Source organism: Lactuca sativa, chromosome 8 (assembly GCF_002870075.4).
Source record: "Lactuca sativa cultivar Salinas chromosome 8, Lsat_Salinas_v11, whole genome shotgun sequence".
NCBI lineage: Eukaryota > Viridiplantae > Streptophyta > Magnoliopsida > Asterales > Asteraceae > Lactuca > Lactuca sativa.
The window spans coordinates 19,715,968-19,733,043 of NC_056630.2; the positions used below are offsets into that span (position 1 = coordinate 19,715,968).

A 17,076-nucleotide genomic window follows, 5' to 3' on the forward strand; every position below is an offset into this window, starting at 1 on the left:
TATGGACCCAATCAGTTAAATCAGAAGGCCGTTAGAGCCACAGTGGCAAGATAACTAGTGGCAACTATTGACAGACAGGGATTTTATTCGAAAGTCGTGTGGAGCGACTACGTGTGAGTCTTTTGGCTCCGCAACCGGGTCGAAACCCGGTATTTCAGATGACTGGTCAACGAATTGAGACCAGGGAGGTCTTGGTAGATTTTGGAAAGCAACCATGTAGCAGAATGCTTTTTCAGGCAGTTTCCGTGTTTTGGCAGTATTAGTATTATTGTTTTAGAATTTCAGGTGTGGATGGGTAATAGCTTTCTTGGGTTATCCTAAGTCACTCATAGCGAGATTATCTGAGCCTTGGCCAAGTATAAGTGATCTTCAGGGATAATTAGGTCTATGATTCTGTTTTCTAGTGGGAACCTCGAGTTATCAGAAGTTGAGTAGTCAGTTGAGAGATAAGTGGACTGGGTTCAACAATTATGATTCAGTATGGGTGGTCTGTCAGGAAGTTCGACCATCTCGAGACTACAGATTTCAGATTGAGTAATGTGATCATAATGCAAGGAATTTGTTTATCTTCTGATTTTAGAACCCTGCGAGGGATGGTTTTGGTTGCCTTGGGAAGGCTAGGTTATGCTCGGGTTTGTGGCCATGTCGTTCAAGTTGTCTCGCGAATGGTAAGGAATGATTTTGAGGACGAAATCTAATTTAAGTGGAGGAGAGTTGTAACACCCCGTTTATTAAATAAATAAATAGACAAATTAAGGAATGAATAGTAGCCCTAAAATCAATAATAATTTAGCAAGGTGTTGGTTTCGAGGAGTTAACTTTCATAATTTTAGAAGTTGGGGGTTAAAAGTGTAAGTTCTGGATTGGTTTTGTAAATATTTATGAAGGCAGGGACTGCTTGGTAAATTATTGGGACTTAATTTGATGAGGTTTTGGAGGCTAAGGGATTGAATGGTAATATATGGACTTTAGTTGAAAGTAATTTGTAGAGGAGGAGCTGTTTGGTAACTGTTGGACTTATTATGAAAGGAATTATGGGAGCAGGGGTATAATGGGTAACTATTGGAGCTAATTCGAAATTATTTCAGAAAGGAGGGACCAATGTTGTCATTATGGAGTGAAGTTTTATGGGGGTCAGGGTATATAACCTGTCACCCCCGGTAACCCTAACCTTATCTCAAACACCCAGTCGCCACCATCTCGGTGTGTTTCCATCCGCCGCCACCATACCACCTACCTCTTCGCCATCAGAACGCCATCACCACTGTCGGACATTGTGAAAGGCTGAGAGAGAACCGTTGAAGACCGAATGGAATCTGTGAACACCGATGAGTGGGTCGTGAACGACTGGAGTCGTTGTCGCCGCTAAACCGCTTCCGCGAAGTCGACACCATCGACGGACGCCACGACTACCGTTTCCAGCCGACATATTGGTCGTGGTGGTGAGCCATCAACCAGTCAACAACGTCGATTGTTATGTTCCCGTCGTTGTCTGCCACTTTTTCTTCCACTGTTACATTGTTGCCGCCGTAAGCGCCGTTGTTGCCACTATCTCAGGCCGCTGTCGTCGCCATACACCACTAGGTGGGTGGCTGAGTCTAGGGATGAGCAAAAGGACCGAACCGGCCGGAACCCGGGAATCGGCTTCGGTCAAAATCAAGAACCGAACCGGCCCGACGGTTCTACCGGATCCCAGTTCCTACCGGTTCTTGTCTGGTCTTCAAATATTGGAACCGGTCCTCGAAAAATAGCATCATACGGTTCCGGTTTTTGCTGGTTCTACCGGTTCCGATTCCTACCAGTTCCAAAAATCCACAAAAATAACATCCTGGTCCCGGCCCGACCGGTTCTATCGGGTTCCGGTTCTGGTGCCGGTTCCGGTTCCGGTACCAGTTCCGGCCGGTTCCCCGGTCCATATGCTCATCCCTAGCTGAGTCAAATTTGCTAACAGAAAGCATGTGTGTGTGGTCGTTTGTTGGCCGAAAACTGAGAAGATAACCACCATGGTCGCTAGCCATGGTGGTTGCTGCCACCAGCCACCGTGAGAGGTGGATGTGTATGTGTGTGTGTGTGAAATGGTGCTATGTGCATGTCTATCTCATTTGAAGTGGTTTTTGGGTGTTGCTTGGCCAGATTTCACAAGAAAATCCATCACCACGACCGTAAGGTGGTGGCTGCCACCTCCAACCACCGCCTACTGCCATAATGGTGGCTGGGTGTGTGTATGTGTTATTTGTGTGTGTGTGTTCATTTGGATATTGCGTTATAATATATTATTTTGACCGGAATAATTTAGGAAATCCGTCACCACCACCATAAGGTGGTGGCCGCTGCCGGGAGCCGCCATTGACCACCACTACCCAAGGTGATAGTGGGTGGCACCCAACTTAATTAACAATTAATTAACCTAAAAACTTAACAAATGGATTAATTGGGAGTGATGGGGTTAGAAACCCTAATTAGGGTTTAGAAGACCCTAATTTTAGATATGTTAATTTGGAATTGTCAAGACCCGCATGTTTGGACCACTGGATTAGAATTATGAATTAATCCTGACCATATTGTATGTTTGACCTTGTGGGGTGATGGACTTAATGGATTAAGTCCTTAATGGGTTAAGTAGGAACACTTAACCCTAATTATCATTTTATGTGAAAACCCTACTTTTGCTTAGGCCTTGAGTTAGGCCTTTCTAGTGGGCTTTGGTGATTGGGCTAATTATGGGCCATCCAAGAACAAGCATATGAACTAGAATATTTGGATAGGCTTTAGGGTAAAGCCCAAGTGAGGGGTTTGGGCCTAATTTGGAAAATAGGGCCATAGATGGGCATAACTAGGCCTTGAGGATTATGAGAGGTTGGACCATTGGAATGCCAAATGTTTGGACTGGAATAAATGGTTGAGCCTTAGGTTAAGACCATGTAGAGGTTTGGGCCCAATTTATAAAATTGGGCCACATGTTGGGCTTTGGTTCATTGTTTGACTTGTGGGCCTTTGGATTGGGCATTGGGCTTGAATCAAGCTAAGTTGGGGGTAAGGTATTCTTTTACCCCAAGCATGGACTTATGGTTATGTGTTGGAACACAATTATTAATTGGGTGTTATTTTGATGTTGATAGTTCGGGAATCTATCATCTAGCAGCTAGAGTTTTGTCCCGGGGACTTCAGCAGTGTGAGGTGAGTTTTCCTCCTATAGGAACGGGTCGAAGGCACTAATGCTGGCCCATTTATGTATGTTAGTGTATGTCAGACTTAGGTCTGATGCCAGGGTTAGCCGAGTGTAGATTATATGTTTCCGGACTTCGGTCCTATGTCCGAGCAAGCCCGAGGAATGTTAGTATGCTTGATGTCTTCGTAATTCTTGCATGTGCATGTTTATATGTTCCGGGCTTCGGTCTGATGTCTGGGAAATCCTGAGGAATGTTTAGCTTATATGTTATGTGTTATGTGTTCCGGGCTTCGGTTTGATGCCGAGGCAAGCCCGAGGAATGTTTATATGTTTATGTTATGTTTTATATTATATGCTTGTTGATATGTTATATGTATACAAGACTTCGATCCGATGTCGGGCGGGGTTGATGCTGGACTTCAGTCCGATGCCGAGCGGGGCCCGATGTAGTGGGCAAGGCCTAATGTATGTTATTATGTGATTATGTGTATGGTATGTGGTAATTTGGGGAGACTCACTAAGCTTCGTGCTTACAGTTTTCAGTTTTGGTTTCAGTACTTCTGCTAGCAAGGGAAGAGCTCGGAATGACTGCATGACACACACCACAACTTTAGCCTGGGATGATTTACTCTGATGTTTGACACATTATTTTGATATATTGACAGTTGTTTATAACATTTATGAGATACACGATTTATGATTTTTATATGATGAATGTTACTTATGGTTTTACTTATGATTTAAAAAATGAAATTTTTAGACCGTATTTTTTGGGACGTTTAAGGGAGCAAGCCAGACATAAGTTCTGGGTCCATTGCATGTTGTTATTGTATATTTGTATTGGTATTTTGGGGGAACTCACTAAGCTTTGGGCTTACAATATTGGTATATGTGTGATTTAGATGTGGAACCATTGCATGCTCCTTGAGTTTTGATTTTATGATTTTGGGAAAACTCTGATATTAAACCTGTTTTGAAAACTATTTGTAAACAATGATGATTATGGGTTGTTTTAAAAGTTCAAAATTTTTCATGAATTTTATGGATGTTACAACTACACGTCAGGTGTATGGCCCACATCCTACACCTTATTATTAAGGATGGGTTTGATTTACACCAATCTAGTATTAAGTTCATGTAAAGGGCCATTAGATATATTATGAACTCCATTCAATGGATTCAAGTTTTTAAAAAAATGCATGAAAGAACTAAATGTGGAATCGAAGAAGTTTTTGTGCAGTGATAGCCAAACCCGATGGAACTCCACATACGAGTTATTTAAGATTGTGGTGGAGTTGGAGAAGGTTTTTGGAAAGTTTGAAGTTAAAGGTAACTCCATATTCCATTCCAGTGTTTTTTTTATTTCAACATGTTTGCATATTTTTATGCCAACTTTGAACTGTCGTAGCTTCTTCGTTATTTTCCCGATTAGCCCGATTATTTTTCTAGCATGTAGTTCACCATTTAACCTACTATTTACACTATTTACATGCTATTTTTGGTTGTATACTCATTGAGATACATGCATCTAAACATGGGGTATTGAAGCTATGTTTTCTGATTCAACATGTTTGCGAATTTTTATGTCAGCTTTGAACTGTCATAGCTTCTTCATTATTTGTCGAATTTGCCTGGTTTTTTTTTTGGCATGTAGTTAACAATTTACCCTATTGTTTACACTATTTATATGCTATTTTTTGTTGTATATTCAATGATATACATGCCCTTAAACATGGGGTACTAAAGTTGTGTTTTCCGATTCAACGTGTTTGCAGATTTTTATGTCTGATTTGCTTGATTATTTATCAATAATGTAATAACCATAACTGTAGACAATGCTAGTTTAAATGATAAAGCATTCAAATTTATAATGAAAAAACTATCAAACTTGTACGATGGGGGGGAAACAATTACACGTAAGGTGTATGACTCACATCCTAAACCTTATTGTTAATGATGGGTTTGATGTACACCAATCTAGTATTAATTGCATGCAAATGGGCATTAGATATATTATGAACTCCACTCACCAAATTCAAGTGTTTATAAAAATGCATGAAAAAAGTAAAAGTGGAATCCAAGAAGTTTTTGTGTAATGATAGTCGAACCCGATGGAACTTCACATACGAGTTATTGAAGATTAAGGTGGAGTTGGAGAATGATTTTGGAAAGTTTGAAGTTATTTGCCCGATTTGCCTGATTTTTTTTTCAGAATGTAGTTCACCATTTAACCTACTATTTAATATATTTATATGCTATTTTTTGTTGTATTTTCAATGTGATACATGCGCCTAAACATGGGGTATTGAAGCTATGTTTGTGGATTTTTATTACAACTTTGAACTATCATAGCTTTTTCATTATTTGTCCAATTTCCCTGTTTATTTTCCGGCATGTTGTTAACAATTTACCCTACTATTTACACTATTTATATGCTATTTTTGGTTGTATATTCAATAAGATATAGGCCCCTAAACACGGGATACTAAAGATGTGTTTTCTTATTCAACGTGTTTGCATATTTTTATGTCCACTTTGAACTATCATAACTTCTTCGATATATGTTTGATTTGCCTGATTTTTTTTCCAGCATGTATTTCACAATTTAACCTACTATTTACACTATTTATATGCTATTTTTGGTTGTATATTGAATGAGATACAAACCTCTAAACAGGAGGTATTGAAACTATGTTTTTTTTAACTAACACTTATTGTAATAGATCCTACATATGTTCGAGATGTTGTGTCCCCCATAGAAGAAGATTTCAAAATTTGTATAGCTATATTTGGATTTCTCAAGAAATTCAAGGTGAAAACTGACATAATATCGACGTCAACAAAACCTATGACACATCGTTTTTTTTTACAGAAATATGGGATGTGTACAAACACATAAGGAATTGGGCAGAAGTACCCAATTTTGCTTGATCGGGAAGGATATGATTAAGAATTACGATAAGCATTGGGGTGACCTTGAAAAATTAAATGACTTTTTGTACTTTGCGGTAATATTAGATCCACGGTTGAATTTTGAGTTTCTTCAATAAGCCTTTAAGAAGTTGATTAAGTTGAAGAATACCGAAAAAAACTCTCATGTTTAACTCAGAAGTTACTATGAAGGCTAAGGCCTTAACACGGGATATTGAAAAAATATCTGAGAAAATTTTTAATTCTACAAAGCAAAATTCGACAATACCGACTCTTCTCAAAGTCAAACACGTGCTCATGAAGATGTAGTTATGATTGATGACGAGAATGAATTCATGGGTGATTTAATAATACAAACATATTACGCATCGACATCAACAAAAACGAAGTCGACATGATACCTAAACAAGCGGTCACTTAAATACAATCAAGATTTTGATATTCTACTTTGGTGGAAACAAAAGCATCTCTTTACCCTATTTTATCTCGTATGATGAAAGGTATAACTTTATTTCTTTGTATAATTTTTATAATTGTATTTTGACACTTTGTTTGTTTATGTTGATAGATATTTTGGGACTACAAATTTCTACCATGGCGTCCAAGGCGGCTTTTAGTACAAGTTGGTGGATATTAGACCCATACCGAACAAATTCGTCCGCAAAAATAGTGGAGGCCTTGGTTTGCACACAAGATTGGGTAAGGAAATCAAGAAAAACAATTATGGACAACATTGATGGAGTTTTGAAAGATGATGAGGTCACAAAAGAGTTGGAAAATGCGATAAACAATGGAGGTGGAAAGGGAAAACAACCAATCAATATTCCCGAATAGTTAATTTGTATCGTTCATTGTTATTTTGGGAAAAAAACTTAAGATTCATATTTAAATTAGGATATTTAATGTTGTCACACCCCCAATCTGGTGGTGGAAACGTCGGGCGGCGTATAGTTAGGATCTTGGATGACAGAGAAGAATTTCACATGTCATTCATGACATAAATATCACTTCCATTTAACAATCAATAACTTACATGAAGACTTTTGTTTTATTACATTGAGTTTTATCTTGTTAACTATACTCTTTGGTAGACTGCGATTCGCTTCATAATCTTTTGCTGAAAAATCTTTTGCCTCTATTGGTGACCTAGGAATACATGTGAGTTTTGAAAGGTCAACATAATGTTGGTGAGTTCATAAGTTTTGTATTAAAAAAATACTTTGTCGAGTTTGTTAGGTTAGCACTTGTTGTACTCTAAAATTATGTCAGTATGTATTAAACGGTTTCATAAATATTCTGGTAGTGGGATTCAGATAATTTAGTAACTAGATCTAACGATCTTGTCTTTTTGGATAGAAAGATGTATCATATTAATTTCTTTAATTTTTGTTAAAATCTCTGAAATCCTTTGTCTTTATGAGAGAAGTATTATTCTAGTATACTTTTATCGTGTTTCGCGTACTACTACTATTCTAGAGGCGCCCCTTAAAGAATAGTGGATTAAGTTTAACGAGGATAAATGTGAACTTGTTTCCTCGAGTTTGAGTGTACTGTCACTACTTGTTTAAATAGCAGTCTTTGGTACTCAGCTTTAGTTTAACAATGTTACGATGAGTTCCTATAATCGATCTATGATTGTTGAGTGTTCCCCGAAAAACCATAACACTTCATCGGACGTCGCAAATGTGTTTAGAAAGTTATGCCTGCTTCGAGTTGCCATCAGGTTGTACCTAGCAACCAAATGGTGGGAGTGTCAATCTCCCGCTCACTTAATATTTATTGATTAGAGGCCAGTGTTGTGATATCTGCTTTGAGCTTAACGTCGTTTGTTGTAGTTTCGTATGAGTTAAGCCTAAGAATCACAGCAAAGAAAGAACCAATGTAAGTTGTCGTCCGGGAGGAGGTCCCGGAATGAGACTCTGACGGTCTAGTCAGTAATTGGATGAGAGAATTAGGGTTTAGCTTAAGAGAGATAGCATGAGGTGATCCCTTCTTTTGGAGAAGAAGGACTTCCTTTATACGTGGCATCGGAAGAGCATGTCCCTGACAGTACTTTTTGTCTTGTCTGGACCGTCAGGACATGGAGGCGTCCCATTAGCAGGTCGTGCACCACTAGTGGTTATCTGCTATTGGTGCAGAACTATTGAGGAGCAGCGCTCTGAGCACTATACTTGTCGCTTTGGGGAGCGGTTGGTGCTGTTTTGGCTTGTTGTAGACCGGACCCTCTTGTTCTGAGTTAGACCTTGCCGCTAGAACGTAGGGTTCTAGGTGCGAGGCCGCAAGGGCGAGGACCCGAGCCTAACACTTATGATAGGTAGTGACCATTATCTAGGTCGTCTTTACATAACCGTCTTGTTATCTTTGACCAAGAGGGATACGCTAGCAGTCAGGGGCTAGCTAAAAATCTTTCACTGTGTTGATGAATCGTGTCTCATCTAACTCTTGTTATAGGGGACTCCCTTGGTCGATCGTGTTGTTATTCCTTATTGTATTTATGAGAGTTACTTATTATATATATTATTCGTATTATACATATATATAATCAAGTTAATGTGATTTACATAGCCGAGTATTTGGGCAGAGTAATCACTAGGTACTAAACTTATCCAAATGGTGGTTATAATAATGACTGGAGTATCGACGTTTCCCGGCAACTGGCCAACATAACAACTAGATTTGATATTTTCTATCATTACGAATCTGTATAACAACTAGGCATAATATTAACTTTAAAAGTTGGGCAGAGTATCTAGCTGCATAATATCATCCTAACGTTATGAGTATAACTATCTAACTGATACTATACAATTAGTAATAATTATGTGATAGTTAGATTTTAACATGTATCCCCCCCATGCAGAAAAGGTTTAGAAAATGGGGTCGTGAACTCACTTGTGAAGTGTAAAACCATTGATGTAGGGTAGAATTGGGGAGTCTGGGATCCAAGAGCGTTTCAGGAGTCAGTGGCACAGAAATCGAGAAAGAGTGGGATGTGTGTTGAGGTGTGAGAAAGGATCATCCTGAGTTTGCTATTTATAGGAAATTTTGAGGTGCACGCCGCACCACTTGTGCGTGAACCACCCAAGTGTTAACACATGTCCTTTTCTCATGGTGCCACACCATCCATATCCTGATGAATCGGGGTGTCAGAGTGCACGAAGCGCGCGGATGCGCACAAGGTTATTTTATAATGTTTGAAAATTCGTAACTGTCACATACGAACTCCGTTTTAACGACTCTTGTATATATGCGTAGGTATCGACGTACACTACAACTTTCCTTTTGGTCGTTTTTGGCTAACTTTGACTCTCGTTTTTAGCATGTATTATATAACATTTATGATTTTATAAAAACCATAACTCTCTCATACAGGTTCCGTTTTAGGTGTTCTTTGTGTCTTAAATCCTACTTTGAGCAGTGCTATGTTTCGTCTTTTGATGATTTCTGAAAAAGATCAACCATTCTCTTCGTAGTTTTCCGACGTTGTAAAGTTTAGTATGCGGTAGATTTTTATTTCCGATAAAAATTATATCTTTTCCATACCGAGTTAGGTCTTTCTGAAGTTTATATTTTTTGGTTTGCGGTAACATGTGTGTTCTAAAAATGTTAATCTACTCATAAGATGACATGGTATTCATGAACTAACTTTTGAGTCGTAACTAAGATCAAATTTGGATATGCTTATTATACATTGTGTGATTTCAGAGTTGTTAAATTAAATGTTGCTGGTAGTGTTAGAATTTTAATGGCGGTTGAGGACGTATTTTATGGGTTGGCACAAATGTTTATTGTTTACATATAAATTATAGATTTTTGGAATATGAATTATCAATGTTTAATAAATGGTTTTCGGCATATTTGAAAATATTGATGCTTCAAACAAACAATATTATATTTTTTTCTTGAATTAGATATAGTATGTCCTTATAGTTTATGACCGATTTTTTTGGTTTACGGTTTATTTAGGTCTGGTCTGGTTCAGGTCGGTTCCAGCCCAAAGAATATCCGTATATTCCATGGACATGTGTCTCACTTGATCCCATCACATCCAAGGACGATGTTTGGCATTCTTGCCCATAACAAAATGGTGGTTGAGGATTGTCATCGCGGTTCCTACCATTTTTTGGGTTTCTACCAGATCTGAACCATATATACATATATATATATATATATATACATATATATATATATAAAGAGAGAGAGAGAGAGAGAGAGAGAGAGAGAGAGAGATGGTAAGAATATTTGAGAACTCATAATTTCCTGAGAATCCAATAACAAAAAGTGGAGTGTTAGATTGAAAAAATAGATGGCTTGGATCAAAGGTGATATTTTTGTAATTATTGAGAACATTAGTGGTATCTTAGGGTTTAAAAAAAGTTAAGGGTAAATAAGTCATAAGAAATATCATCTACAAATTTGCCAAATTACTTTAATCAATGTTTATTTATATTTGTTTCTTTATCTCATGTACGACATCAGCGATGCCACATTCTTACTCCTCAATCCTCATGAATGACCACTATCTCGTTGTTGAATTTCCTTAAAACGTCAGAGATATCTCCTTCCTTAGCCACCATCATAGATCGTGAATAGTGGTCATCTACAGTCGCCTCCTCATTCTCACTGTCGTCTTGAGTTACCAGTCTTGTTGTTGTCGATATGACCTAACACATCGTCGATGTCTCTCATTCCTTGGCCGTTATTTTAGATCTGGAATAGAGCATCAATCAAACTGGCCTTGTCGATTTACTCGTCTACAATCATAAGGTATCATTTATCACTATCTATTCGTATTATTCGATATTATACGGATATGAAATTTATTCATATGTGGATCTTTGTGACATAATTTTCTTCTAATTGATGGGATTTTCTAGTTGTGCTCGATTTATAAGATCCAAATCACAATCATCGTCTCCATTCTTCCTAAAATCCAAATCATCAATTATCGATCTCTATTGTGGCATCGATTGTTTACTATAGTATATCAATGGATATGTCTTCTAATGTAGAACTTGATTATTTTCTTAGGATGTTGTTGATTGGGGATTCAACAACACTAGACTTGAATGAAGGATGCCCTACTTTTGGTATGTATTAATTGATTGTACCTCCTCGTACATTGTTATTGCATATAGATTGTTTAATACTAGGTAGGTCATTTTACATATACTTATTAATATTTTTTCCTTCTTTTCCTTATTATTCTAAATTTTGTTTCAATCTTAATTATTCTATTTTCGGGTTTAGTTGCTTCCAACAGGCCGAGAAAATGAGTTGTAACTTTGGTCAAATATAACAGGTTTGGATATAAGCATTTGGAATTTCGTTATGATTTGGTCAATTGTTCATATGTGAATGTTACTTTGTATATTCACATGTGAATATTACATAATATATTCTCATTTGAATATTACATGATATATCCATATCCGAATATTACATGGCATATGTATTACGTTTATATGGTATAATTACATTTATATCTTACTTTGTATATACACATAGTAATATTATATATGTGAATATTACATGTGAATGTTACTTTGTATATTCACATAGTAATATTATATATGTATTACGTTTATATGGTATAATTACATTTGAATCTTTAATGATATAATCACATGTGAATCTTATATAATATAACCACATGTGAATCTTATGTGCTATTCAAGGTATATTCATATGTGAATCTTTCACCATAGAATCACATGTGAATATCACATGATATATACATATGTTGATATGCACTTGATATAACAAGATGTGAATCTTTCATGATATAATTAAATGTGAATATCACATGGTATATTCACATGTGAATTTTTCATGATATAATCACATGTGAATATCACATGATATAATCATATGTGAATCTTATATTATATAATCAAACGTGAATCTCACATGTCAATATTACATTATATAATATAGGTGAATCTTAAATGATATAATCGCATGTGAATTTCACATTCATAATAAAATCACATGTGGATATCGCATCATATAATCAAATGTGAATCTTATATGATATAATCACATGTGAATCTCACATATGAATCTTTTATTATATAATCACAGGTAAATCTTAAATGATATAATCACATATGAATTGTATATTTGAATCTTCATGATAAAATCACATGTGAATCTTACATGATATAATCATATCTGAATCTTACATGATATATACATATTCATTTTTGTAAGTGCTCTTGCATTAATCATTTTTTTAATCTTCTTATAGATTTGGAAGAATTTATGGAAAATTAAATAGGTGAAAAGTAATAAACCGAAGAAAATCTGACAATCTTGACAAAGAAATGAAAACACTTTGAGATTTTATAGCATTTTTTATTTTTTATATTTTATCTTGTACCGAATTGATCCAGTTTTTTAAATAAATTACTATTTTTTTTAAATTAAGGCTTTTTTAAAAAAAATACATATTTTAAAAAATATTTAAAAATTTGCATTTTTTTAAAAAATTATGATGTTATTAATTTTACAAAAAAAATCTAAAAATTAGATTTGTTACGTTACTTTTTACACATTTTTATTAATGTTTCCAATAAAATAAAAAAATTAAACATTAAATGATATTCGTAAGATGACGATCATGTTCTTAATGAATTAATTTTAATCTAACGTTCAACTTTTAGTTATCGGGTTCTCATTAATATATAAGTTATTAACGGACTTCAACAATATATATATATATATATATATATATATATATATATATATATATATATATATATATATATATATATATATATATATATATATATATATATATATATATATATATAAGAGATAGTATTTACCAAGGATTTTGAAGGCACCCGCGATACTAAAGAAAGTGGAATTGCTCCATCTAACTTTTCATTGTGTCTATCACTCCTTGTGCGGTTATCCTGAATGAATTTATTGTATTTTTTATTAATAGTTATAATTAATGAATATATATATATATATATATATATATATATATATATATATATATATATATATATATATATATATATATATATATATATATATATATGTCATAAAAAAATGAAGATGATATTTACAAAGGATCGAGAAGGGGCGCGTGATATAATTTCTCCGTTTATTTCTTCCTTTTGGTTATCACTCCTTGTGCGGTTGTACTAAATGAATTTATTAAATTAGTAATTAATATATATATATAATTTAAAAGGGGAGATGGTATTTACCAGGGATCTAGAAGGGGGGCGCGATAGCTTACTTTCATATCCAATAAATTGAGTATTTCGTTTCCAATAGAATGAGGGCTTCTTTGAATAAGACATGAGTAGTAGGTTGTGGAAAGTATGTATACTTTGGGCACCGTGATCTCAAGAATGTGAAAAGATGAACTCTGAAACGGGAAATGAGAGATGGGGAGAAGAACAATGACAATGGCATCATTGTAGATAAAATGCTAATTGTTTTCAGGAAGAAAAGAAAAGGGGAATATTTGAAAGGGTAACATAGGGTATATTTTTCACAACGAAAACGAAAAATAGATAGATTCTTGTGTAAAGCAACAAAGAGATAGTGGTAGATATCAAAAAAAGAAAGATAAGAAAAGAATATTTGACAAAGATAAAATAAACGGTTTATGTGGACAACCTATAAAAGAAAATCAATAATTCAAATAGAGAAATCTATGGTTGAAGATTAACCTCTAAAAGAACCAAGTTTAATAAGACTTTGAATAAGGAAAGTAAATTTTGAAAAAAGAAATTTTCCACCAGAAAGGAAAGATATAAATATCATAGCAACCCCTTCATATTTGGAAGGGATAATGTTACAAATCCCATAAATTTGCCACATTTGACTTTTTTTTTTTTCCTAATTTTACCTTATTTATTTCATTAAATTTTCTAATTTTCTCCTTTTTAGCTGTTATCATACATAACAGAATTTTAGGTTACCTTAAAGTTCAACTCACAAGAAAGCCCTTATTTTTGTAGTTTTGTATTGTTTTTTTTTAAAGTTTTTTTTTAATTTACTCTTAAATTCGTTTTTTTGTTGATATTACACATCGCATCAAACCTCAATCAATTGTGGAGGCTTCTAGAAGCTTCAACAAGTACAAAGTACACCTACATCGCATCATTTCGTGAACATTGTGTTTGACATCATGGCTAGGAGCACATATGGTTAGCTGTATGGACTTTTTGAAGGCTATTAACATGTGATAGTTACTTATATTTCTGGTCTATAAAGATTGAATATTACCTAGCATATTTGATAATATAAAATACTTTAAAAGTATTGGGACCTTATTTTTTCCGTAAATGTGAGATTTTAAACATTGAAATCGTTTTCTTTGAATGATTTTCAACTAGCTTGTGTAAACGGTGTTTCAAGTGTTCTTTATTTTTGCTCCTTTAAATAAAATGTCATTGACTATGTGAAAAAAATAGAATTCAACAATTGGATCATTTTGATTGTACTACATGGTTTTTATATATTTAAATTTTGGATTGCCTTTTAACAAAACCAAATTATTAGTTTTGATTCCAAATTGGTTATGTTTAGTAAAACAGGTCATATTAGTCCAAATAACTAATAAACAATTTTGTCATTATTAGCCAACGAATCATTGGGGTTGGTTTTAAATGACCCCTAAAAAAATTTTGTTAACCGTAAGTGTGTAGCTTTTAAATTTTGCGCAAAGAAGACCATTTTCTTGAAGTTAGATGGGTCATTCAAACATAAGGATGAGGTGCACTACACGTGTATTAATGGGCCTTTTCTATAATTTGATAGGTGATATTTGCATATTTATTCATATATTTTGTATATTATCTTAATATTTTTAGCTATAATTATGCTCATTTTGTAACATTCCAAGAGTTATTAGGTAAAAATTTTATTTTTAATTCAACCAAAACATTAATTATCATTAAGTTAACATTCATTATCTTTTTACTAAATATAAAAAAGTATCTTATAAACAACAGTTATCAAAATACAATCTTAAAATCATCACATTGTGGAAACATGGGTGGATGCAGTGCGGTCACGTCTGGTCCTTTCCTTTTGAACCGAAAGTACCTGAAACCATAAACAATAAGTCGTAAGTACAAAGCATAGTGAGTTTCCCAAATACCACATACATACATACAATGGAGAATGATATATCTCTTAAGCCAATGGGATGACATTGGTGCCTTCAACCTATAGTACAGTGAAGAGAATCACCTCAAGCTACTGAATATCACAGAAAAAAGCTCGAACTGCCGATCCGTATATCCTCGTGCTAACAACATCAAATAACACCAAATAAATGATTGGTCCTCAACCCATAGTTGAAAACCTAGTCTAACTGCCCAATACCCAGGGTAAAAGTCCATTTTTATCAACTCATCCTCGCCTTAAGACTTTTCGAACAAAAACCCAAAATTTATAAAGGCCCGAACTACCAATTTACGGTTATACCCTTGGGCTCTGAAATACAAAATCAAACACTCGGATCACCTAATCTATAATACCGACATCCAAAAAGGGCTAATTCTCTCTTCCCCAAGGCCCGAATCTTTATGATAACAGTTAATCTGTAACACCTACATTTCGGGCTAAGCATTATTATTATAATGTAATAGTTAGAGTCAACAATTGTAACTTATTTTGAAGTAATGAAGATGAATTATTTGAGTATTATGTGATTTATGTGCAATATACATGTTTATAACGATATAATAAATAACAATAATAATATGTGTCAAAAATAGAATCAATATTTGACCCAATATCTTTAAAGAAATTTGAAGTAGTCGTAACAAGGATTTCAGGGTTATAAGGAATGATGTGTATATATCGGACCCTACCTCCGATATAATCCTACCTGGTTGTCCCTTACTTGATAGATCATGAAGTAGACTTTAAGTTAATGATGAATCTAAATTAATACTTATTCGTAATAAATATTAGACTAAAATATAGTAATAATGATACTAGGTTTCTTCGAAGGAAAAGAAAACTGTTAGAAGCGAAGCGCTGCCCAAATTTCGAGTCATCACTTATTATTAAATCAATTTAAATGTCATCTCATACTATTTTATCTATCACAACATTTTCAGCATAGATTATAAGCAAATAAAGTAGATAATTTTCTAGATACTTCATATCTATGAGTAAGATGAAAGTAACTATTCACTCACTTGATAAAGTGGATGACTAACGATTTTGGTAGCGCTTCGCTTCATACTTTGAAAAGACATAGACGTATAGAGTATTAAGCCTTAGTCTAGTTTCGTGATCCTGGAGACTATAATAATTATAGTAGATATTTTACGATAATCCCAATGTCTACTGATCTATAGCTGATAAAAGACAACCAAGTAGGATCATATCGTATCTAGGGTCCGTTTGGTATACATAGTATACTGTTTGGATATCTCACTTTAAACACCTCATTAAATCCAGCCTAAACATCATCCCCGTAAGTAGATCAATTAGTAATGTAACATTGGAATTACTGACAATCTTATTTAAAAGTTCATACAACGACTATGAATTTAAATATAAATTACACTAGAATAAAATAGAGTGTAATTTAACTTATAGAGATTCCCTAAACAAAAGTCCAGAAATTGCACTCGCAGAGCTTCTACTTGCTAGCTATTACTACTTCAGGGATCGCATGGATTTGCCGCAGACTAAAACTAAGGGAAATGGCCTAAAAGTCATAGGGACTCGAGAGAAATGAAATGGGAGAGTGTGAAGAATGAAATGGGGAATGAAGCTCTATTTATAGCCAAATTTGAGGTGCACAACGTGCAAAAGGGGTGCATGTCGCACATTTTTAAGGCTACGTCTCCCCCGACAACTTTGTGCCACGTGTCAGGCTCTCTGTGGTCCGCGTCTTCACCTTCTAGAAGCGCGTATCGCGTACCCGACGTGCATTATGCGGGGTGCAAATCCTAGATTTTGTAAATTCCATAACTTCTTCATAC

At 34.7% G+C, this 17,076-nt stretch overlaps 1 protein-coding gene across 2 annotated transcripts in view; it reads right to left on the bottom strand.

The window, feature by feature from the left end:
* Positions 1–13,556, bottom strand: part of LOC111919748 (protein DA1-related 2) — a 43,793-nt gene extending 30,237 nt beyond the window's left edge. Inside the window, exons 1-3 of one of the 2 annotated variants that reach the window (XM_052766963.1) lie at positions 13,324–13,556; positions 13,180–13,257; positions 12,931–13,020 (exon numbers count right to left, since the gene is read on the bottom strand). In XM_052766963.1, the coding sequence (XP_052622923.1) occupies positions 12,931–13,020; positions 13,180–13,257; positions 13,324–13,419 (264 nt within the window). In that variant the 5' untranslated portion in view covers positions 13,420–13,556. The remainder of the gene's footprint in view (positions 1–12,930; positions 13,021–13,179; positions 13,258–13,323) is intronic. The other variant, XM_052766964.1, reaches the window with a different exon arrangement.
* Between the last annotated feature and the right edge of the window lie 3,520 nt (positions 13,557–17,076).